This window comes from Natator depressus, chromosome 6 (assembly GCF_965152275.1).
Source record: "Natator depressus isolate rNatDep1 chromosome 6, rNatDep2.hap1, whole genome shotgun sequence".
NCBI classification, from domain to species: domain Eukaryota; kingdom Metazoa; phylum Chordata; order Testudines; family Cheloniidae; genus Natator; species Natator depressus.
Window position 1 is genome coordinate 37,627,311 of NC_134239.1, and position 23,573 is coordinate 37,650,883.

A 23,573-nucleotide genomic window follows, 5' to 3' on the forward strand; every position below is an offset into this window, starting at 1 on the left:
TGTCTGTGCTGTAACCTCACTCCCTTCCTGCTCTTGTTCATCTATTTGTTTGTCATGTTTTGGCTGGATCTTAGATTATGAGTTCTTTGGGGCAAGGATTTTCTTTTTGTGTTACTGCTTTGCACAATGCTTAGTGCCTGTATAATGAGTCTTGATCCTTGTTGAGAATCCTGAGGTGCTACTGCAGTAAAAAAAATAGTAATTTGGTTGTGCATTATGGGCCAGATCTTGCGCCCAAGGAAAGCAGCTTTGACTTTGACCATAAATTTCTGCAGGAACAAGAATAACCCCTATGAGTAAATATATCTAAAATGAGTGAAAGACTGGTCTCTGGATAGTCACACAGTAGGAAAGAACAATCATTATAAATTAATGTCTGGCTTTATTGCTTTCTTACTCTGCTACATTAGCTACCTTAATTTTAAATGCTTGCAGTAGTTTGCATTATGTTTCAAACTGATGAAAGCTTGGTCATATGTCAGTGCAACTCTGTGAAATAGAGAATGAAACTCATCTGAAGATGTCTGGGTGATATTAATTGATTTTTTTTTTTTTAACGAATGCCTCCATTTGCAGGAATCTGCAATGCAAACAAGCAGTTATTAGAAAGTAATACATATTATAATTAGGGCAAGCTTTTAAAGATGCTTTGAAGTCCTAAACATTTTTGAAATTCAAATGTGGAATGGAAATAAAGGAATCTGCACAATAAAGGAACATTAAATTATGTCCCCCCCTACCCCCCCCCAAAAAAGAATCACTGTTTTATAGATGTAAATATATGCCATAATTAGTGGCAAGTAACATGAGCAGGATGGTTGAGTTTATTCCTATTCTTATTTAAAACAGCTGTGGCATGAAAAATAATTCTGCTTCTCTTTGCAATATGCTGTAACAAACAATTTACCCATGTAGTCAGTGTTCAAAAATGGCTCGTCCGCATGATCACCCCCCACCCTCCCACAGTTCCTCTCCCTGTGCTTGCAGCCGACTTTCTGGACACAGAAATTCTTTGTGTTCTTCCTTCACAAAAACAGTTGTTGCTACTGTTTTTTCTTTTTGAAATATGATTGTGTGTGTGTGTGTGTGCGCGCGCAAACGAAGTGAAACTTGGAATCCCCTCTGCTCGCTCACCACTTCTGATTGGCAAATGATTTGCAGTTCACACATGTAATCTGGGATGTGGATTAGTCTACAACCAGCATGCAGATGTAGTCAGAAGACATAAGACATGGAAGAAAGCAGCAGTTCCCCTCCCTTTCCTCCCCTCCTCCCCTGCTTTTATTTTTAAAACTGGGCCCACTCTGCACAGCGAGCTCATGTGGTGCTTTTGCAGGACTTCTTCACAAATTGATACAAGGGCATTAGTGGCTCAGAATCAATAATGAGTCCAAAGGGAAGAGCAGCTGGGAGGAGGAAGCAGCTTGGCCTGTCCATCACAAGCCTAACCATGTGGCAGACCTGGAAGCAATTCCAAAGCTGCAATGTAACTCTGTGCCAAGGACCCAGATGCTACCATTGGAAAACATTGCTTCACAATTTGGAATCTCTGCCTTTGATCACTGTTCCGAGAGAAAGAGGGGAGATATAATGTGAGCATATGAATGACATCTCATTGCAGTCAGTAGGAGTTAAACCTATAGGTTGTTAACAAATCACTATACATTTAATTTTAGCTACTGAATGTTCATGTAAATTATGCTGGTTGCTCCCCAAATACCCCTATGTTACTAATAAGTGCTTTTTTCTCTCTGTTTGGCTGGGAGAATTTAGAGTCTTTCCCTGCAGTTGTTGCCAATGCTGCCCTTTGGTTAGCCGAACCCATTATGACACAAGCAACCTATCCCCTTCTTGCTGTAGAGACAGAGCAATGATCCATGTAAAGTTGTTGTTTGTTTGTTTGAAGCCAGTTCTGTTTCCATACGTGCTGTGATGCATCATGTCAAACACTTGATATTGTTGATATACAAAGTTTTCAGTGCTAGATGCTGGCAAAATACATTGTAGTGATGAGTGAATCTGCTATATTGCATGCGCATTGCTGCACAAAAGGAACAAGCGCTTATAAGCAGGGCAGGTCCATCTCCTAAGACGTGTTCAGCGCTTTACAGTTCAGTGATAAAAGAAAACTCAAACATGAAATACATAACTGTCCTTTTTATATATAACCTAAAAATAATAGTTCGAAAATTTGTGAAGTTATATTTTTAGTTCATTGATCTTATCATTTAAAATCCAAAAGTGCAGCGTTTACACTATAAGCAGAAGATCATTGTATAAATATGATGATCAAAGTTTTTGGTGGTGGTTGTGGGTTTTTTTGCTGATTTTAAGACCAAACAGCAGCAGATATTAAATTACTCTGCCTTATTTCTGTGTCTCTAGACTTGTTATTTAGGCTTGAAAAGTGAGGCCTATGTGGTTGACCTTTTTGACAATATGAACACGTGAGGAGCATTTTAGAGATGACTTCTTATTTACTTTGGACCTAAGTGAAGGAGAAAGGAAATGCTCTGATTATAAAATTGTAACTGTGGGGGCAATTGAAATGACTATTTTTGAGAGATTATTACTATCATCCACCATGAGATAACTATTTTTTAAGAAATACCTGTTCTTAAGATATTCCAGTAGAGCAGCCCTGGCATGGTTGAATGGCTGTCACTATTTGTCATGTTCAAATATAACTGCGGACCAGCTAAGATGACAAATTGGTTATTACTTTTAGTTCAGAACAGTTTCTTACAGATCACCACGAACATTGTATTAACATTAACCAGTGAACTAATGAAAAACGTGCAAGGAACAAGGAGGAATAAAGATAGAATTCTCTTCTGTTAGTACATGACTATAGGACTGTTTGTGTTACTGTATGTGACTCTCAAGTGGCATCTCCACTGATTAATTTACCAAAGCAAGCTTGCAGTAATATCAGACTTCCTATTTCTTCTCCCCGCCACTAATTACTTCAATATGTGCCATTATCGGCATATTGCCTGCAAATGGTTGTGCCACAGAAATGGAATGTAGCTGCTAAGTAGAATTTAAAGAATTGCTGCCTAGTTAAAAATGAAATAGTGAACACAAGTGACTTGATATGATCAGAAGTGTGGATTAACAAGCAGTTATTAGAATATGAAAACATATTTGTAAGCTGGGTTTTAAAAAGTAACCATATAAAAAGGAAGATGTCCCTGATCTTCCTGAACATGTTCAGAAAGTACCAGGAGAGATTTTTGTAGTAGTTACTTAAATCTCTGTTAACAATAAAAACAAAACTGGAATTAAGAGTTAAACAGCTAAACTGGTGGAAAGTACATCTGCCCACTGAAACTCCCACCAAAGATTCAGCTGATTCTTGGGCATTCTTTTACAGTAGTTGGCCAGAGATATGCTGTGACACCTGGAAATTTATTATTTTCTGAGAGGTTTAGTAAACAACTTTCTACATAATGGGGCAAATCCTGCCCATTCCCTGCAGGCACAGAATATGTGACCGTTGCCAGCGTCAATGCTAGAACGAACAAATCTAGCTGTGAGGACTTCCAGGGATGTGTTGAATCCCTTAATCAGCCGTTTTAGGGCTGATTATGAGGAGACCTTAAAGAATGGCTACCAGATTATGAGGTGGCAGAACAGTTTTGTTGCTGCTGCAGGCATTGGGGGGGAGAACTCAGCCTCTGACCCATGATGCCCCTTTCTAATATATTTAGTCATGCTGTGCGCACGGACTAGGGTTTGGCTTTAAGTAAAGAAAAGGTAGCAGTGAGGCAAACAGAACCGTGATCTCTTCTTTCTCTTTAACCTGTGAGCCTCAATCTATGCTAAGATAGTGTGGTGATAGAGACTATGAGTGGCTGGATAGATGTTCACTCTGTGTAGAAATAGCGAAAGAAATATAATTATTTTTTAAAATAGTTTTCTTCCAGTCGGCCCCACTTCAGTAGGGCGCTTAAGCATGTGCCGAACTTTAAGCAAGGGAGCAATCCCATCTAAGTCAAGGGGATTTAAGTACCTTGCTGGATCAAAGCCATGTTACTTATTATCAGGGATGGAATCCTCTCTCTATGGTACCCCCTCTTTTCTATCACCTCAAACGTCTTCCTTTGTGGTGATGGTGTCCTTGCTTTCAGAAAGGAAAAAGAAATACAATGGTACTGATCCTCCGGTGCAGACATGCTCCTTTCAGGGCAGGATTCGTGAAGAGGAAAAGACGGTTCTACTTCTTTTCTTCACAGCAGTCAACACATGGATCAGCCTTTGCCCTTAGTACTTGCATGCTGTTGCGGCTGGCCAGATCTAGTAGTCAGAGCCAAAATCTGCAGTCATGAGACAGGAGTCAAGAGTCAGCTGGGTAAGGATACCAGGAGGTCAGAAGCAGGAAACAAACTGGAGATCAGAACGACGAGTCAGGAACCAGAGTTAGGCTAGATTAGGAGACCACCTGGCTGACAACGGTCTACTCCCAGTCCAGGGACCACCTGGAAAAGGTCGTTACCATTCCCTCGACGGTACTTACCTTGCTGTGATGGTGGACTGACCCCGGGAAAGTCCTGGAAGGAGTTCCTGTCATCAGCACTCTGCACTCAGTTGAGTTGGTTTCGGACGCCTCGGACCTCTGCTGCGGGTGGGGGGCACACCTCGGCACCCTCCAGACCCAAGGTATGTGGTCCCCAGAGGAAATGACGCTACACATAAACATCAAAAATCTCAGGGTGGTGCGCAGAGTGTGCACGTTCTTCCTTCCTCACATGTCGGGCAGGGTGGTCAGAGTCCTGACAGACAACACAGCTTCGATGTTCTACATCAAGAGACAAGGGGAAGCATGATCCTCAGCCTTCTGCCAAGAGGCACTCTGTCTCTAGGCCTTCTGCATTGGCCATGGAATCCACCTAGAAGCGTGTCATCTTCTGGGTGCCAAGAACACACTAGCAGATCACCTAAGGAGGGACTTCTCCTCTCACCACGAGTGGGTAGCCGGCATGATCTTCCAGAGGTGGGGAACTCCCCAAGTGGATTTGTTCACCACCAGGCAGAACTGGAGGTGCTACAGGCTTTGCTCCAGACACCTTCCTCCTGCTGTGAGCAGAAAGCCTGATGTATGCATTCCCTCCAGTTCCACTCATCAGTAAGGTCCTAGCAAAAATCAAGAGAGACAAGGCTCAGGTTATCATGATCGCCCCAGCGTGGTCTTGCCAGCACTGGTTCGGTACACTATCAAGCTTGTCAGCGATCCCTCCGTGGCCCCTGCCGAACGGACCGGACCTGCTGTCACAGGATCATGGTTGACTCTTGCACCACAACCTCTCATCCCTCCACCTCATGGCATGGATGTTGCGTGGCTGAACCCTGAGGAATGGGCCTGTTTGGAAGGGGTCCAGAAGGTCCTCCTCGAGAGTAGAAAGCCCTCAACTACACAGACTTACCTGGCAAAGTGGACGAGGTTCTCCCACTGTGCTGCTGAATGGGGCATCTCCCCTTTGCATTCTTCAGTGCAGTCGATCTTAGACTACCTGCTTCATTTGAGGAACCAGGGCCTGGCACACTCCTCTATCGGGGTACATCTGGCAGCCATTTCCGCCTTTCATCTGCCAATCCGGGGCAGATGGTGTTCTCCCATGACATGGCCGTCAGGTTCCTCAGAGGCCTAGAGAGACTTTTTCCTCAAGTTCGGTCCCCAGCCCCTCAGTGGGATCTCAACTTGGTTTGGTCCAGGCTCACAGGTCTGCCCTTTGAGCCTTTGGCCTCGTGCTCCCTGTCTCACCTATCGTGGAAGGTAGCTTTCCTGGTGGCAGTGACGTCAGTGAGGCAAGTCTCCAAGCTGCGAGCCCTGACCTCAGAACCGCCGTACACGGTCTTCTATAAGGACAAGGTCCAGCTCCGGCCCCACCTGGCCTTCATCCCCAAGGTGGTGTCTATTTTCCACATGAGCCAAGACATCTTCCTTCCAGTCTTCTGCCCTAAGCCCCATGAGACTAGTGAAGAGATGCGCCTTCACACTTTGGATGTAAGAAGGGCCCTGGTTTTCTACCTAGATTGGACAAAGCCTTTCTGTAAGTCGACTCAGCTTTTCATCTCTACAGCTGACAGGATGAAGGGCCTCCTGATGTCCATGCAGAGGATTTCTAACTGGATCACCTCTTGCATTTGGCCCTGCTATGAGTTGGCGGGAGTCCCTCCACCACCAGTAATCAGAGCCCACTCGACCAGAGTGCAGGCATCTTCGGAGGCCTTCCTGGCACACTTCCCGACCCAAGACATCTGTTGAGCTGCGACGTGGTCCTTGGTGCACACGTTCACAGCCCACTATGCTATCACTTAGCAGGCCAGGGGTGACACTGGGTTCAGCAGAGCTGCCTTGCGATCTACACGTCTGTGAACTCAGAGCCACCTCCAAGGGGTACTGCTTGGGAGTCACCTAAGTTGAATGGACATGAGCAAGCACTCAAAGAAAAAGAGACAGTTACCTTTTCCGTAACTGGCGTTCTTAGAGATGTGTTGCTCATGTCCATTCCACAACCCATCCTCCTTCCCCACTGTTGGAGTTTCCCGCAAGAAGGAACTGAGGGTGGGGGAAACTGGCAGCGCCCTGTATACCACAGCATATGCGTGCCAGTCCATGGGGCACTGGAGCTGATCCCCTACAGATACTTCTGAGGGAAAAACTTCCGGCACAGGTGCATGTGGCAAGCACACACACCTAAGTTGAATGGATATGAGCAACACATCTCAAAGAACACCAGTTACGGAAAAGGTAACTGTCTTTTCAGGATGAGGCGTCAGCTTTGCAATTTCTGGTTCCAGGGTGGTAGGTCAAGGTAAAGTTAATCTGGGAGAAGAATAGAGCCTACCGCAGCTGTCATTGGTTTAGGGCCTGGCCCTGCGCAGGTACTCCAGGATCTTATGGTCGGTAAACACTTGGACTAGATGGTGAGCTTCTTCCAAATAGCGTCACCACCCTTTGAAGGTGGTCTTAATTGCCAGGAGCTCCTTGTCAAGATCTCATAGTTTCTCCTGCGCTTGAGCTTCCTTGAGTAGTAGGCAATGGGGTGCAGTATTTGCTTGGGTCCAGGCCTTTATTAGAGGACTGCCATGATTGCCAAACTAGAGTCATCGGCTTCCACAATAAGAGCTTGTGTCACATCTGGGTGGGCCAATACTGGAGCAGTGGAGAAGGCAAGCTTCAACTGCTTGAATGCATGCTGGAATGCATGCTTGGCCTTGGGGGACCAGTAGAACTGGGTATTTTCCCAGAGTTGGGCATTTAAGGGCCTGACTTTTTCAGAAAAATTGAAAATGAACATCTGGTAGAAGTTCGCAATACCTAAAAATAATTGTTATGTATTGCACATTGAGGAGAGGGTGGGGGTGCCCAGTCACAAACAGCCTGGACCTTGCACAGATCCATCTTGATTCCTTCCAGGGACAGGATGAAACTCCAGGAACTCAGTTCAGGCCTGATCAAATGTGCACTTCTCAAGTTTAGCTTAGAAACCATGGTTTTGTAGTCTCTCCAGGATTGTGCAGATATAAGTGGTGTATTGGTCCAGATCGTCTGAGACGATCAATATATCATCTAATTACACTGCTACAAACTGGTCCAATAGGTCTCATAGCACGTTGTTAATGAAGTGCTAGAACATCGCTTGGACATTCGTCAATCCAAATGGCATAACTAAATATTCAAAGTGGCCATAGCAAGTCAATAAGGCAGTCTTCCGTTCATCCCCCTTGTGAATACAAATAAGGTCGTAAGTTCCCTAAAGATCCAGTTTAGTGAATATGTGGGCAGCTCCCATGCAGTCCAAGAACTCAGGGATCAGGATAGCAGGTAACGGTTCCAGATTGTTATCTGATTTAGGCCTTAGTAACTGAAACAGAGATGGAGGCTGCCGTCCTTCCTTTTTACGAAAAGGACTGGGGCATCGGCCAGTGAAGTTGATTTGCAGATGAACCCCCAGACCAGGTTCTGTTGGAAACATTCTCGCCATGCTGACAGTTTGGTTTCTGGCATTACATATATCTGCCCAAATGTTATCTTTGCCCTTCGCTGCAGTTCTGTGTGGTAGCTGTAGTCCTGATGTGGTGGAAGTTTTCTGCCTTGTTAGTCTCAGAGACGTCAGCCTAGTTGTGATATTTGTGGGGGGAGTTCCATAGTTCACTCAGTGCAGTGGTTCTCAACCAGGGGAACATGTACCCATGGGGGTACGGAGAGGTCTTCCAGGGGGTACATCAACTCATCTAGAGAGTTGCCTAGTTTTACAACAGGCTACGTAAACAGCACTAGCGAAGTCAGTACAAACTAAAATGTCATACAATGACTTGTTTATACTGCTCTATACACTGAAATGTAAGTATAACAGTTTTATGCCCATTGATTTATTTTATAATTATATGGTAAAAATGAGAAAGTAAGCAAGGTTGCAGTAATAGTGTGCGGTGACTGTTGTATTTTTACGTCTGATTTTGTAAGCAAGTACATTTTAACAGAGGTCAAACATGGGGGTACACAAGACAAGTCAGGCACCTGAAAGGAGTATAGTAGTCTGGAGAGGTCGAGAGCCACTGCCCCGTGGGTGCTTGAGCTTTCTTGTCTTGTCTGGGTGCAATGTTCTCTGGTCCCTGGTCATGCTGTCCGCAAATGTCCGACGGGAAAGTGACCTACTTTTGTTCCACTCTGTATCTGTCACAAGGTGGTAAAAGTGCACTGCATAGGAGGCTACTGCCCCTTGCTCCTGCTTCAGGGTGGCCTCAGCCATTCAGGCTCAGTGCAGGTAACTGAAGACAGTTGACATCAATTGGAGAAAGGCTGCCCAGTTGGACAGCATGGGGCTATGGCCTTTTAGCCTGGGGGATGCCCAGTGTAATAGGTCTCCTGCCAGCAGGCTGATTACAAGGCCACCTTGGCCAAGTCAGAGGAATAGATTTGGAGCCCTATCAGAAACAGACAACGGCATTGGTTCGTGAATCCCTGTAACCACCAGCGGTTCCCATCGAGCTGTTTGAGCAAGGGTATCATAGGCCCTGTTCAGGCAAGCTGCTGTAGACTGTGTTTGCAAACCAGTGTTCTTGGCGCTGACCTGCCTCACTTGGTCCTGCACCTGCTGGTTGTCCAAGGTCAACTGTGCAACTTGGGCCTGCAGTGCTTGATCATCCACCCAGCGGCAAGAGGTCCATTTGGGCAAGTCCAGTGCTTTTGATGGCCATAGATGTGCTGCTGGGTCCATCCTTCTTGCACTGGGCTTCGTCCCACAGGGTTAGGAGGTCCAGACAAGCTGCTATGGCTGAGTTGTGGGCAGCCAGACCTAGTAGTCAGAGCCAGAATCCACTGTCATGGGAAAGGAGTCAAGAGTCGACTGGGTCAAGATCCTGGAAGGTCAGAAGCAGGGGACAAACCAGAGGCGAGGAATCACAAGTCAGATGCCAGGAGCCAAGCTGAGTCAGAATGCCAGAAGATAAAGCTGGGGAAGCAGGAGCCAATAGTAGGAAGCGCAAGGCACACCGTCCAGAGCAGGCTAAAGCCAGTTGTTCACCCAGCTTCCTGTTCCTGCTGCTAGCTTAAGTAGGACCAGTGGGCCAATCAGATGCTCTGAAAATCCGCCAATCGGACTGAAGGGGCAGGTGCTCGCAGGTGGGCTGGGCTTCATGTGCCTCGGGTAAGCTACTGCCAGCAAGCTGCCACAGGGAGGGTTGGAGTGTGGCTGTTCCCATAAAACTTGCAGGCCCAGGCTTGAGGCCCATGGGTCATGATATATGCCACTCCCATTCACTTCAGTTAATTCATTGTCTGTATCCATGGGCAGAATTAGGGCTTGTCTACACTTACCGGGAGATCAATGCACAGCGATCGATGCATCGGCGGTCGATTTAGTGGGGCTAGACCCACTAAGTCGACCACAGCTTGCTCTCCTGTCAATTCCTGTACTCCACCTGAATGAGATGCGCAAGGGGAGTTGACGGGAGAGCGTCTCCCGTCGACATAGAGTAGTGTGGACCCCACGGTAAGTAGAGCTAAGTATGTCGACTTCAGCTACGTTATTCACATAGCTGAAGTTGCATAACTTAGATCGATCTCCCCTGTAGTGTAGACAAGACCTTAATGGGCCTATAGTTAAGAGGAACAATGGGTCTTTTAATAATAGGTGTGCAATTGTTTTCCTTCTTATAGTTGAAGAAATTATCACTTCCCTAAGGTTTTTACTGTTACACTGAACTTAAACCTATGAAAGAAATGTATTTTTACTTATTAAAAAAGAACACCTGAAGTTTTTCTCTCTCTCTTTAACTCTGTGGCAGTTAGGTTTATAGACTTGCCTCTTTCCTGCCCCACTTTTGGTTGGTAAAAAGGGGGCAGGCTGAGAGTTAATTACTGCTCGTTACTATGGCCCTGCTAGATGACAAAGATAATATTCAACATCTGTTACTTTTCCCCGCAGGCTGACTTAAACTGCAACATTCAAGATGACACAGGAGCATTTTATGGAGTAACTAGCCAATATGAGAGCTCAGAAAACATGACAATCACCTGTTCCACCAAAGTCTGCTCATTTGGAAAGCAAGTAGTAGAAAAAGTAGAGGTAGGATGCCCTTCTGGATGGTGTTACTCTGCTGACTCATGATATTATACAGTACATTTCTGCCAATGTAATGGCAGTAAAAAATGGAAAATTGACTCTGATTTATTTTACTTATTCCTCTTATCTCACTTTCCTCCCCTCCTCCCATCTTTCTTGAAGGAATGTTTTCCTTCCGGACAGTGCTTAGGTTAGTTTGAATTACTGTGCTTATGGTGACACTAGCGAAAGTAAAATCCCAGTTACTTACTGACTTAGAGTACCTCTTCCATCCTTCCCCTGGCAATCACTGGCAACACAGCAACGTACCTTCAGCTGGGGAGCCTGGAACTGACACCAATGCTGATTCCTGCATCTCCCAGCAAAAGAGCAATGAAGCAGAAATAAGTTTGCTCCCATTTTCGACTGGATACATCACTCTCATGACGATTCAGACTCACACTTGGCCAGACCTGTAACATATTTGGAACCCTACTAAGATGGCAAGCAGCTCCCACTCTCTAGATTTCTGGGTGTTTTAAATGTGTAGTGTGATGGGTTTCTTCCATGCTCACAGTCATTTAACCTGGTGAAATGCACACTTTCTACAAACACCATTGGCCTTTGGGTGAAAAATAAGTTTGCAACATTGTTTTTCCTTTGGGGTACAATGGCTGCTTTTTTTGGGTGGGTGGGGGTAAAGGCACAGCACTGTATAGTTTAGTTGGCTAGGTATGGGGGGGGGTGGGTCGTATTGTGATGTTACAGTGATGCATCTTTTGTTTAAAGTAGCAAAAGCCCCCCCCCATATTTGTTAGCTACATTGTAGTTGTTGCTCAGTGACTTCCAGTTTAAAGCTGTAATTTAAGCATTTATCAAGGCAGTGGCTGCTGTGCACGCCCTACTTGTGCTGGTGTGGTCCCCATAAACGGTGACCACCACAGAACAACAACTTCTGGCATCACCTCCACTATCCCAATCCCGGCTGAAGTCAGCAGCCCAAGAAGTCCAGCCAGCCTCTATTAAGAACTGTTTATCATGATAACAGAGAGTTGGGGGGTGGAGGGCAGGCAAGCACTGAATCACAGACCCATCCCCTTAGTGGAATCTGTTGAGCCAGGTACTAGTCTATTCTCCCTCCTTCCATCACAGTTGACTCTCTTCCTCTGATGCAAACAACTGCTTAGTGAGTCATATAGTAATTAAAATATGACATCAAGATATGGGTAAAATTGCTTCCTTTGTACCCAGTCATCTTTAAACTGCTTTAAAATCACTGAAGATCAAGTTTGCTGGGAAGGTTCTTTCTCAGTGCATTTATACTCACTTGTTAGTTTATACAGTCCTCATCCTCTGTGATTTAAAATTATAAACTTGGATATAAACCAAGATTACATACCCAATATATAATTTCCTAAATTAGGCTATGGAAGGAAACTTATGTGATAAGACTAGCATTTCAGATCAACAACTCTACTTTGTACATGTTGTTGTTTCCAAACTAACAAAGAGAACCAACCCAACATTTTGCATTCCCTCTGTTGATCACTGTAGAAATATGTTTGTTGGTAAATAGTCTTTAAATGTTTTTCATTTTCTATTTAGACGGAATATGCAAGGTTTGAGAATGGCCGGTTTGTGTACAGAATAAACCGCTCTCCAATGTGTGAATATATGATCAACTTCATACACAAGCTCAAGCATTTACCAGAGAAATATATGATGAACAGTGTATTGGAAAATTTTACAATTTTGTTGGTAAGCATTCACTATTCTTTACTGACTGAGTCTAAAATATGTTCTGTTTTGGCAGGGATCAATTAACTTGGAAATTAAGGACCAGACTCTGAAACCCTTACTTATACAAGGCCAAGTGGTCCTATTGACTTCAGTAAAACTATTCACAGAGTTAGGTCCTATTCAACCTGAGGAAGAGCGATAGAGTCTAGTCTCATTGTTTCCCAAAAGTGGGGGTCTCAGTCCTGTGGGAGGACACAAAAGGCTTGTTGGGGTGAGAGCATGAACAACCTCTCAGTTGTTTTCCAGAGTCTCAGCTTACTTTTTTTCATATGTTTTTAAGTAAGTGTTATGATTGCAAAGAAAACCCGCAAAACAGAACCCGGGTATAAACAGTGCAGCGATATTTGCCTTAATTTGCAGAGAGCCTGAAACACAAGCTCTATGGTGTAAAGTGTTCATTTCATTTCAGTGGGTGCTAACTCAGTTGCCAGTGGTGATACTTTAAATGTCAACATTGTTAACTATTTCAATACTCATCAAAGCATGTAAGAAAGGAGAGGAGTAGCACAGTATGAAGATCTAAAATGTGGGCAGGCTTTTAACAACACATTTTGAGACTGGAAAGGGTATAGTCAATTTCATTTGCCTAAAGTGGGTCTCAGCTTTCTAAAGTTTGAGAAACACCAAGTTACAGTTATATTTTCTTCTCTTTTCAAGCCTACCATGCCTTTTGGTGCAAATCCTTTTTTCCAAGTTTATAACACTACTGTCTACCTTTTCTCTCCCTCCCCTCCCATCCCCTCCCCGTTCCCAATAGGTTGTAACAAACAGGGATACACAAGAAACCCTACTCTGCATGGCTTGTGTATTTGAAGTTTCGAACAGTGAACATGGAGCACAACATCATATCTACAGGCTTGTAAAGGACTGAGCAGTTATTTATATATACACGTCATTACACTTCTTTTCTTTATCAAAAACACAGACTGTAAACCTCAACACTAAGTGGCAGTGCCTCTGGCCCAGCTTTCACCCACATTTTTCTAAATCCTGTTTTAGTGAAGTCATTTTTAATGTGTTCATATATAATTGTAGCTGTGAAATTCTGGTACAGTTGTAAAAAATTATTTCTAAAACTAAGTGTTCTTCAAATTTGTAAACGACAGTTCTTTGGGAAGACTATTTAAGAACTGAATGCCTTTGTCTGTGGAGGCCTCTTTTTAATTGTGATAGAAAAATGTAAGACAGAGCATTTGCCATGGGGAAAACTTACAGCATTTATAAGAATTTATTTAGGGTTTTGTTTTGTTTTTTTCCAAAATAAAATACTTATTTTACGATGCAAGTGAAATGGAAATGAATCTTTAACTGTAACTGTAAATTAGTACACAAAGTTAATAATCTGTATAGAATTATCTTTGTAACCAATTAGAGTGGAAGATACGGACGAATGTAATTCGCTAAATTATTTTTTAAAATGGAACATTTTTTCTGTTTGAAACCAAATGATAAATATAGCCTTAAGAAATGCCTGATAGAAACAAGCAGGTCCTAAAATTAGGCAAATTTTGTATTTTTTTCTCAATGTTAAAACTAATCTTCTAATTCATTAAACTTTCCAACAGGTATTGCAGAGAAAGAGAACATCATCCCTTATACTTAACGTATCTAGTGTATTTTTAAAAATATAAAGTTGTGTTGTACTAATATGGAAATTTGATTATTTAATGAAAAACTGATGGCTCATTTTGCAATAAGTAGGTAAATACTGAAAATTTAGACTTACATTGTATGTAGTCTTGTGTGTGCAGTTATATTTTATACGGACAACTATATTTTTTGTTGAGTGAAAAATTTGCAATACCGAAATTAACAAACATAGGGGGAAACAATTGACATTATTACTGCTTTGTGAATAATCTGTAAATTGCAAGCAAGAAAAAGTAATGTGGTTGAGAGAAGAATATGTAGGTCAGTAAAAGCCTCATCAGCTTTAATGTCGTAGGGATGCTAGAAAATCACAACCATCATCAGGCAAAACAGATTCGAAGGGTTATGTTCTTCCTCTTCTCATTCTTAAGGTTTTTCTGTCACATATATTATCCCAGTTCTGTCTCCAGTCTCAAACAGGACATGGTGCATTTAGTAGGCAGGGCATGTAGGACACACCCATCAGTACCACTTAGGGTTTGAGTGCCTTTCACATCCAGAATACACAGATGTGCAGTGTTCATCCCTCTGATTAATAAACTGAAAAGCAGGTAATTCAGAGAAGATTCTATTATAGAGTGAACTGAAGAGATTTTAATACTAATAAGGATTAAAAATATGGTCATGGGTGTGAATAGTTTTCTGGGATACACACACGTGTCCTGTGTTCTCTGATTCTTATTGGCACAGCCTGTCCTTAGTATTACTCAGCTTCTCCTCTGCCATCCGTTCAACCACTGCCTTTTCACTGCCCCATGCAATGTTAATATTAAAAGTATTGGGAGGAGAAATGGGTTTTAATGGGAAATAACTAGGCTAAAACAATGCAATCCATTGGGCAAACCACAAATCCTAACAGGACATACGAAACATCGGTTACAAGATAAGATGCATGGCTGCTGCAAACTTCCAATAATCACATGTATCAGGGGCTCGGTAAGTCTTGGGGAGCCATGAGTAGGGCACAGAAATTTGTTCAACAGTTCCCCTCTCAGCTGCAGTTTTCAGGCATGTGCCTATGTGTAATTAGAAGCTTGAATTTGCCCCCAGGTATAATATATTGGTTACAGTTTTAATGTTTTTGACACTGTCATTCTAAAACGTGCCCTCAGTTATAGCCGCATAAATATAGATGAATAGTCTTAGTCAGCATACCAGCTGGAAGAGCAATCAGTATTTGTCATGTGCAGCAAGTTGTCGGTTGTTGTATGCTTGCCTTTCATTGTGTTACTCTTTAATACTGTTAGGATTTACATTAGAGAAAGAGGCCAGCATCGGGGGGGAGAGGGGGTTGAAATTCCTTAGGCTATAAAACCTCTGATCCGTCTAACTATAAAAGGTGGGTGATTGCTGTGATTCTAGCTGTCATATTATCCACTTGGGGATATTAGAGCTGATGAATCTTTTAGTTTATATTCTGGGAAGCATAAAATGTGATGTCCATGTCATGAGGTCTCTTCATACGTTTATAACACTAACAACCACATCAGGAAAAGCACTGCATTGTAACAGCCTAACGGTAGCCCTTTATTCTAAGCACTTGGTGTTACAAGTCAAAAACTACTTCTTTTGTTTTGTTCTAAAGTTGTCTCTTATTTAGGTTTTCGAATTGTGGTTTTGATGGATTTTTTTATAACAAATTCTTTGAGGCGTATAGAGTATAGAATTCAATTTGCAAAACCAGGTACAGATTTTTTATACAATCTGGCACATTACATATGTCATAACTATGGGGTATAAGAAGTCACAGTGTTTATTGGTGTTCACATTTGTAACGTTAGGAAAAAGATTTGCATTGTCTTTACTTTACACTTATGTAAATGATCTAAACCCTGCACATGTTCATTCTTAAAAGCCTTAAGTCCTTCAAATGTATATCGTGGAGTGTGTCGTCCAAAAGGCTGCCTGTAAACTGTGAGCTCTTTTGTAAGCTGGAAGAATTTATCTTGTTACTGTTACTTTTTCTAGGAACTTTTTAATTCAGAGCTGCCAAAGCATTACAATATGCAGTGCCTTAGTGTTGTATTAGAAATACCTTTAGCCTCTTACATCGATTTATATGTTGTTTTATTAATTGGTTTCTATTTAAAATAAAAAAATCTTTTCCCCCTCCACAGAGAAGCTCTTTGACTACTTGGTCTAAACCAACCTTCAGCATAAGTCAGACCCATTACTACACAATTAAATGCCTATACCAAAATGAAAGGTTACAACTTCATAGTTTTCTGTGAAAAATGAATTGTATTAATAATGCTGCCTTTTTAAATTTCATGACCAAATACTTAACTATTTGTGACTCTTCTGCACTCTAGCATGAAAGTGCCTTTGGTTTGAAATTCCAGCTTAGAAAAGTGCTGCCATAATAACGACTATTTGTAGAGAGACCAAAAATATTAAGTGATCACCATAATGCCTTTGGTTTATTGGAATAAGTCAAAACTACAGGCCTCCATTCACGAAAGAGCATCATTTATGCTAATGTCATTTTGCAAATCACCAGATTGCATAATGCTGGGAAATAATCTATATGCCATGTAACTGTTGGATATAGTTTTGCAACATTGTAACCCAGTGACTGATTTGTTTATAATATAAAAATGAACAATGATTCACCTTTTCCATCTTTTCATCCAATCTTGCATCTGAGTAATGTGACTTCCATATAAACGACTGAATTTCAGACAGTGGATAAATGTGACTTTATTATTCTATTCTGATTAATATTTCAGTATCTGTGAAGGTTTCTTCTGTATCCTAATTTTGCACTTATTTTGTTTACAAAGTCAAGTGTTCTGAAAGTCAGATGCATAAAAGTTGAGATGAAAGTGCAGAACAAAAATTAATTGGAGTAAATGTAATTTGACATGTGCTTATTAGCATCCAAATGTTAAGCATGAGCATTGTTAGGTGAAGGTGCTGTATGGAAACCTGTGTGCAGCACCATTCCCAACTCTGTTTTTTTTCCAAGCACTGTCTCAGTGCAGGAAAGGCAGCTCCTTTAAATAATGTGTCTGCTTTTGACACATTCTGTGAATTGGGGCCATAGTGAACACTAGAAGTGAAATTGACAGGAAGAGGAGCAAGATTAAAAAAAAAAGAAGAGAAAGAACAAATATCAGCCAAACTAAAAGCTGGCAAATGGATTATATAGTTGTGAATACAATTTTAATGTGATTTTTAAATATTTGATGAAAACTAAGATTAATTTTTATATATAAATATTGTGACACTATATGGTAAATATTGTGATAAATCAAGTTCCCTGTCTCTAAAATACTTCCCACCCCCCCCCACCCGCAAGGTCTAAATCTCATTTACCTTCCTCACACAAATAGCCCTGTTGAACTTAATGAGGCTGGGATAAGGTAAAGAGGATTTGGCCCCAGACGTAGAGCATGTGTTTACAGTTATGAAATATAACTGCTGGGAGAAACATTTGATAACAATTGTGATGAACAACAGTTTATTGCAAAGTCAATTTAATCCTATTATTTACTATCTCATTGTACAAAAGTTCAAATAAGGATAATGGTACCATTTTTGGCAGTTCAAAGAATTACTACTAACAAATGTAGTCTTACTTACTTGAATTCCAAAATGATTTATTTAGGTACTGTACCACTATTTTAAAGTAGTTACACATCTTATGCTTGTTTCCCCACTTTCCTGTTCTACTGTAGCTACAGCCATTCAGTTTGGCAAAAGCTCCATACTCAACAAACTCACTGCTTCATATGCTCTTAATGAAACAACGAAAGGGTATCTGTTGACATTAAATGCAAGTAACTGACAAATAGATATCAGATATAACATTTGACAAGCTAATTCATTTCTATTTATTTTCTCATTCTAATTCCTAGACATGCTTGCTTTCCATCAAGTTTTACTGGATCATTCAGACCCAGGAATGTTTGATGTAATATTTAACATGACCCACGTTAAATAAAATTAATGTAGTACCCAGTCACTCAACATACATGGTAGTAGATTCTAGTTTCTCAGGATGATTTTTTCCCCCTATCTTTCATTATTCTCAGATTTTTTTTTAACCCTCTGAAAAGATTGAGGCTGCGTAATTCAAAGTACAAAAAATACTTGGGAGATCTTGGTCTCTAACTTTTCAGGTCAGTCTTGCTGAGATCATGTGATTAGTTTTACTGTGTAAATTAACTCTTAAATGCACTCAGCTGACAAAGAAAAGATGTGTCCCTGTTACCTCCTTACAAAATGTGTGTGTGTGTGTTTTTGTTTTTTGTTTTTTTTATGGGCCTCTTTGCTTCAGGCTCTTGACTGCAGACAAAAAATACAATATGTGCCTGAAAAAAAAAGACAAAAGAATTTTATAACATTAAAAACCTGAATAGCCTTTAATTCTTCAATATCAGTACATTTTATGTAAAACAGTTTTGGTTTTTTTGCCATGTGCATTTGTTCACATTTGTAAATGACTTAATGGAATTCTCACTTTATGTTTATTTGTGTAATGTGTATAAACTGGGTTTGTGACTTAAGCATATTCATATATGGTCAGTGGTTACTTTAATATTGTACTGCTGCTGGTAACTTTTGATGTAGAACCTGCCTTTTGATGATAAAGTACCTCTTGATTAGACAGGGAGGGAAAGCTCTGAGAAAAGTGAATGTGCTCAAATGTTTGGGTTTTTTTAAACATATTTGCAGAAGCTTTCAAAAGGAGTTTCGGTCAAACCTCTTGGCAGTACAGTAATCTTGTATTTGTTATTGTCTGTGTGTAGGTACTGGTACCTTTTTTGTTAAAAAATGTTTAAGTGTTGGCTTTAAAGTGACTTTATCTTTAGTATGATAGTAATATGAAAATTATAGGTTTTGTGTGCAGAGAATTTTTTTATAAAGTGCTTTGTAAAAAAAAATGTATTCTAGCTTTTGCGGTACATATGTGTGATAACTTTAATATCCATGACAGTTAAGTGCAATTATTTCATCACTCTAAAAATGCTATTTTTGTGTCGGTTACTGCAGGTGTTTTCATGTCTTTGCAACGTGACACATTTTGATGCCTTCTTGATAAAGTGGTAGAATTTTTGTAGCTTTCTAGAAACTTTGTATTCATACAGTATCGATTGAAAATAAAGAAAATGAAAGTGTTTGGTGCATTATTTTCAGCTGCATGGAAATCACTCTTCTTACATATTTGAGGTAAAATTGCCCGGGTGCCTAAGCCCCATTTTCAAAAGTAAGATAGGGCCAGATTTAGAAAGGTATTTACATGCCTAAGGATGCAAATAGACGTCTAGTGCGATTTAGGAAAAGGAAAGCAGGTTAGGTGGCTAACTCCTATTTAAATAAATGCCTTTGAAAATCTGGCTGTTCGGAGTAGATTTTAAAAGTGCAAACGGCACTTTGGCACCTTACGCCTGCTCAAAATCAGTGGAAGTTGGGCGCCTAATGTTTGTTTGAGCCTTTGAAAATCTGCCCCGTTGAGCCTCCTTTTCAGCCAGGCCTCAACCCGACCTCCCTTTATGCAGATAGAAAATAAATGGCTGTGTACTTTTAGCAGTTAGATGAGTAATGATGTGTGGATACAAATGAGTAGTTAAATGTCTTAATATTTGCACTTGCAATTCATTGGAGCACAAAATTGTGTGTGCAAAAATTGAGATTATTTCTTAATCTGTAGTTTTGAGGGTTACAATTATGAAATATTTGTTTTTGTGCCGTCTTTTCCGGCACCATCAGTTCTCTGTTTTTGTACATTTTAACTGAAAACTTAATTAAGGCTATCCGTGGTTACCATTCAAATGTCTAAATTTTCCTCAGCAGCAATATTTTGCAAATATCAAGTTTTAATGGCAACCACTGTTGCTGCACTTTGTGTCCAGTCTCTGTGTGTGTTTGTTTGTTTGCGTGGGGGTGGGGTTAATACTTTATTCTTAAGCATGTGGTACTGGCCAGTGACTAATGCAGGATACTGGACTATTTATCTAATCAGGTATTTCAGTTTCTGTCTCCTGCTTCTTTTGAGAGCTGATAAATACATTTAATCCATATTAATTAATCATAGCTAGTTCCTCTGTTCTCTATCCATCTATATCCTCCATTTCAACACTTATCCGCTGATCACAGCCGCAGGTGAATGGATCATTTTTTTAAACATTGAAAGTATATGCAGGCCATAAGTGCTGAGGGGCGGGGGCGGGGGTGGGGGGTCTGCCTGCTGTTTTGAACCAAAACAGATGTTAACAGCTTTCCATTAACACATACTTAGTAACCCACTGATGGCCTAACCTTGGTAAATTCCAACTTGCCTTGTTCTACAATCTGCCATGCTCTACTGCACCAGTGAAGCACTTGACCCAGTTCTAAATGAATGTGTGCCGTAATAAAAAGGGACAAAGCCTGCCTGTGTGAAGCATCCAGTGCAACCGAGGAACTAGATGCGGTTTTGCAATGGCCTCTTGCACCTAAAAACTGAAAAGAGGCTATAAGAAAAAGAAGATAATCAAGTTTGCTTATCTCAACCGAGCAGTGGTCCAATCTCAATAGATCTACTAAACGTCTAACCATTAAAAGCAAAAACTCTTAAGGTATTTGGGCAGAGAGTTAAAATCTCCTGATTGCCAGCTGATAGCTTGGAGAATGACTGCTATTGTCTAAAGAAAAGGAGAACTTGAGGCACTTTAGAGACTAACCAATTTATTTGAGCATAAGCTTTCGTGAGCTACATCGGATGCATCCGATGAAGTGAGCTGTAGATCACGAAAGCTTATGCTCAAATAAATTGGTTAGTCTCTAAGGTGCCACAAGTACTCCTTTTCTTTTTGCGAATACAGACTGACACGGCTGCTACTCTGAAACCTGCTATTGTCTAATCCTTGTATCACTTAAATTGCAGTTGTTGCATTGAAAACATTCAAGAAATGTATTTTGTGTAATTCCTCTTCCAAAATCTAGCCAACCTTTTGTATACTGGGAACTTAGAAAATCAGCTTCAGAAGCATTCCCTGCTTACACCTCTGGAAATAAGTAGACAGCAGGGAATGGCAAGTACTTCAGCGATATAGCAACAGAAGGAACCCCCTTTAGCTATTCTGTTTTCCTGAAGCAACAGAGCAATTTTTGAAAAGAATACTGAAGCCATTAGGCAATGAAGGAAAAGCCTCCCCAATCCCAAAAGGAATGGTGATGTGTTCAAAATTCAAATGTAATGAATGTGTCTGAAATAAATAATTATGTTCCCTTACCAGCTTATGCTGCCATGCTAGTTAGCTCAAGATTTTGGTGTTTCTTCTACGGGTTGATGAGCTACTTCTCCCAGGAGCTGAAGTGAGTTCCTAGAAACATGCAGTAATATTTTAGGACCCTCTTTTTTCATCCTGTGCATGGGGATTTCCAAAAATTAGTAGCAATACCTGGTGAGATGAAGGATGGGAGACTAGACAAGATTTCGCTGGCTCCATGATGATGTGAAATCTGTACTACTGTACGTGAACAACACTCAGGGTGAAATCCCAGTGACTTCAATGGGACCAGGATTTCTCACTCAGTCTCCCACTTTCTGCATAGAAAAATCTGGCCCTGCTGCAGCTTTAAACGTAGAACCTTGGCTTCCCACTAAGCCATCCCCCCACTCTTCTTTGTGGCTCATAGACGTTCCACTACTGCTTATCAGATACTGCCACAGTACACTTCTAAACAGGAAGAAGGAGTTGTTGTTGTGTGGGAAGCTGTAGCCTGAGACATGACCTGCTTTTATCTAGCTTGCCTCTTTTTTTTTACCATGTTGTATGGTTCCAGCATCTGCAAGTGGAGCACTTACCTCAAAACCAACCTGATCCCGAATTAAAACACCACTTAAAACAAATAAATACAGTCTTCAACATTTCTGAAAATTTTCCCTGAGATTTTAAGTGTTGGTATTCTGAGCACATCAGTCACTATGCCCATGGTACTTAAGGAGCAAGAGTTGGCTTCTTATCAGGCACTTAGTTAATTGGACAAAGTGCAGTTCTCTCCATGTGAATATGATTGCATTGTCAAGGAACTAGAAAGCAAGAAAAAGTTCTTACGACACACAGTTATATGAAAATAGGGGTTACAATACTCTAGCTCATAAGACTGTTCAGAGCAAAGCATGGCGCTGGCAGATGCTGATGGCTTCCACGTACAACTCTGTCCATTCACCTCAACCCTGACCTTCTGCAACCTTACTGTTATTGTGTGACGGCCAGCTTGAGCAGAAACAGTGGCACAAGCTGTCACACCAACTGGGGGTAGCTTTGCACTGTGCATACATAACTTTACCTAGCTCATGAGGGGGTGTGACAATTGATTGGTGGTTGTAAAGTGCTATAGAAGTACTAAGAACTATTTTAAGAGCACTAGAAACATGGGTGAGGATTTCAGAAACAATGGAATACAGGGGGGAAGAGACTGAGATGACTTGGAACAACGGGAAAGGAAAACCATAGCAAAATGGTGGTGTGCAAAACCTGGGTTGAAATGACAGCGAGGACAAGAATAAAGGTGATGTTGCTTTTCAGAGAAAGAGGGACAGCAGAGAAAAAGGAGATGGGGAGAAAAGTAGTAAGAAATGAGGAGAAAGAAAGAAATGGTGTGTGAGAGAGAATGTGCCAAAAATGGAAGGAAAGAAAGAAAAGAAAAAAAAAAGGGGCAGCTAAGAAATGGAAGATGAGAAAAGAAACACAACTTTTAAGTTAATAAATATAATTTATGCTCCTTTATTGCTTTTATTGTACTTCCTGCAGAAACGGCCTCTAGCTCTGTAAGGTGGGGATAAAGAAATTGGAGGGGTGTTTTAGGCAGCTGTTGCATTGTTATTTTTCTGCACTGGTTTCTAAATAGCTGAAGGGGGAAGAAGACCTAAAATCCATCGGCATGTAACACTCAAGCCTATGGCAGATAGAGTGTTAACAGCTTCGTATTTTCCGTTTATTTGCGACATTGCTATCGTACTCCTTTGCTGGAGCCCAGCAGCTTTGCTAGGGTCCATACAGTTGCTATAATTCAAGGGACAGAGTCCCAGAGCGCCATCCCTCCCCCCCATGCACACACACCCTTTCCCATAATGATTTAATTAATTTGCTAGGTACAAAAAATAATCTTGCTGGTTTTCCCCAGCATTCCTACAGCTGGCCCTGTGCATTGTGGTCTTCACAGAAGAGGCAGGAGTTAGTTACAGGAAGTCAACAAATTGTTCCACAAGCCCGTGCCAAAATGCTAGTGTCAGTTGTGCCAGCTCTTGCCCTATTGGGGAACATACCCATTAAGGGCAGTCTGTGAGCCCTTTGCCTCATAGCGCTTTTCTCCTCTGCTATTCTTCCCCCGTCTTCAAACACCATCAGGTATTTCCTCTTTCCCCACTCATTTGACAAACACTCATGTTGCTGCCCTGGATGATACTCACCTCTCTCCAAGAGAATATAATTCAGCCTCTAATGGGCAATGGCCTGATATCTGTCTTCTCTACACAGTACACCTGGGTGTCCATATTGTACTAAGAAATCAAGGGGGGAGGCAGCACTTTAACATGACTGCTAGAGACGCTTCTCCTTCTTTTGAGCTGCAGATGAA

General features: G+C 41.4%; 1 protein-coding gene and 1 long non-coding RNA gene across 4 annotated transcripts in view; one reads left to right on the top strand and one right to left on the bottom strand.

Moving 5' to 3' along the window:
- Positions 1–19,143, top strand: part of TEAD1 (TEA domain transcription factor 1) — a 208,363-nt gene extending 189,220 nt beyond the window's left edge. For both annotated transcript variants that reach the window (XM_074955079.1, XM_074955078.1), the window contains 3 exons: positions 10,437–10,577; positions 12,159–12,311; positions 13,111–19,143. In XM_074955079.1, coding sequence (XP_074811180.1) covers positions 10,437–10,577; positions 12,159–12,311; positions 13,111–13,224 — 408 coding nt within the window. In that variant the 3' untranslated portion in view covers positions 13,225–19,143. The remainder of the gene's footprint in view (positions 1–10,436; positions 10,578–12,158; positions 12,312–13,110) is intronic.
- The window catches only part of LOC141988935 (uncharacterized), a 30,156-nt gene continuing 7,108 nt past the window's right edge, over positions 526–23,573 (bottom strand). For both annotated transcript variants that reach the window (XR_012639870.1, XR_012639869.1), the window contains exons 2-4: positions 21,224–21,313; positions 10,825–10,923; positions 526–580 (exon numbers count right to left, since the gene is read on the bottom strand). This is a non-coding gene — a long non-coding RNA (uncharacterized LOC141988935). The remainder of the gene's footprint in view (positions 581–10,824; positions 10,924–21,223; positions 21,314–23,573) is intronic.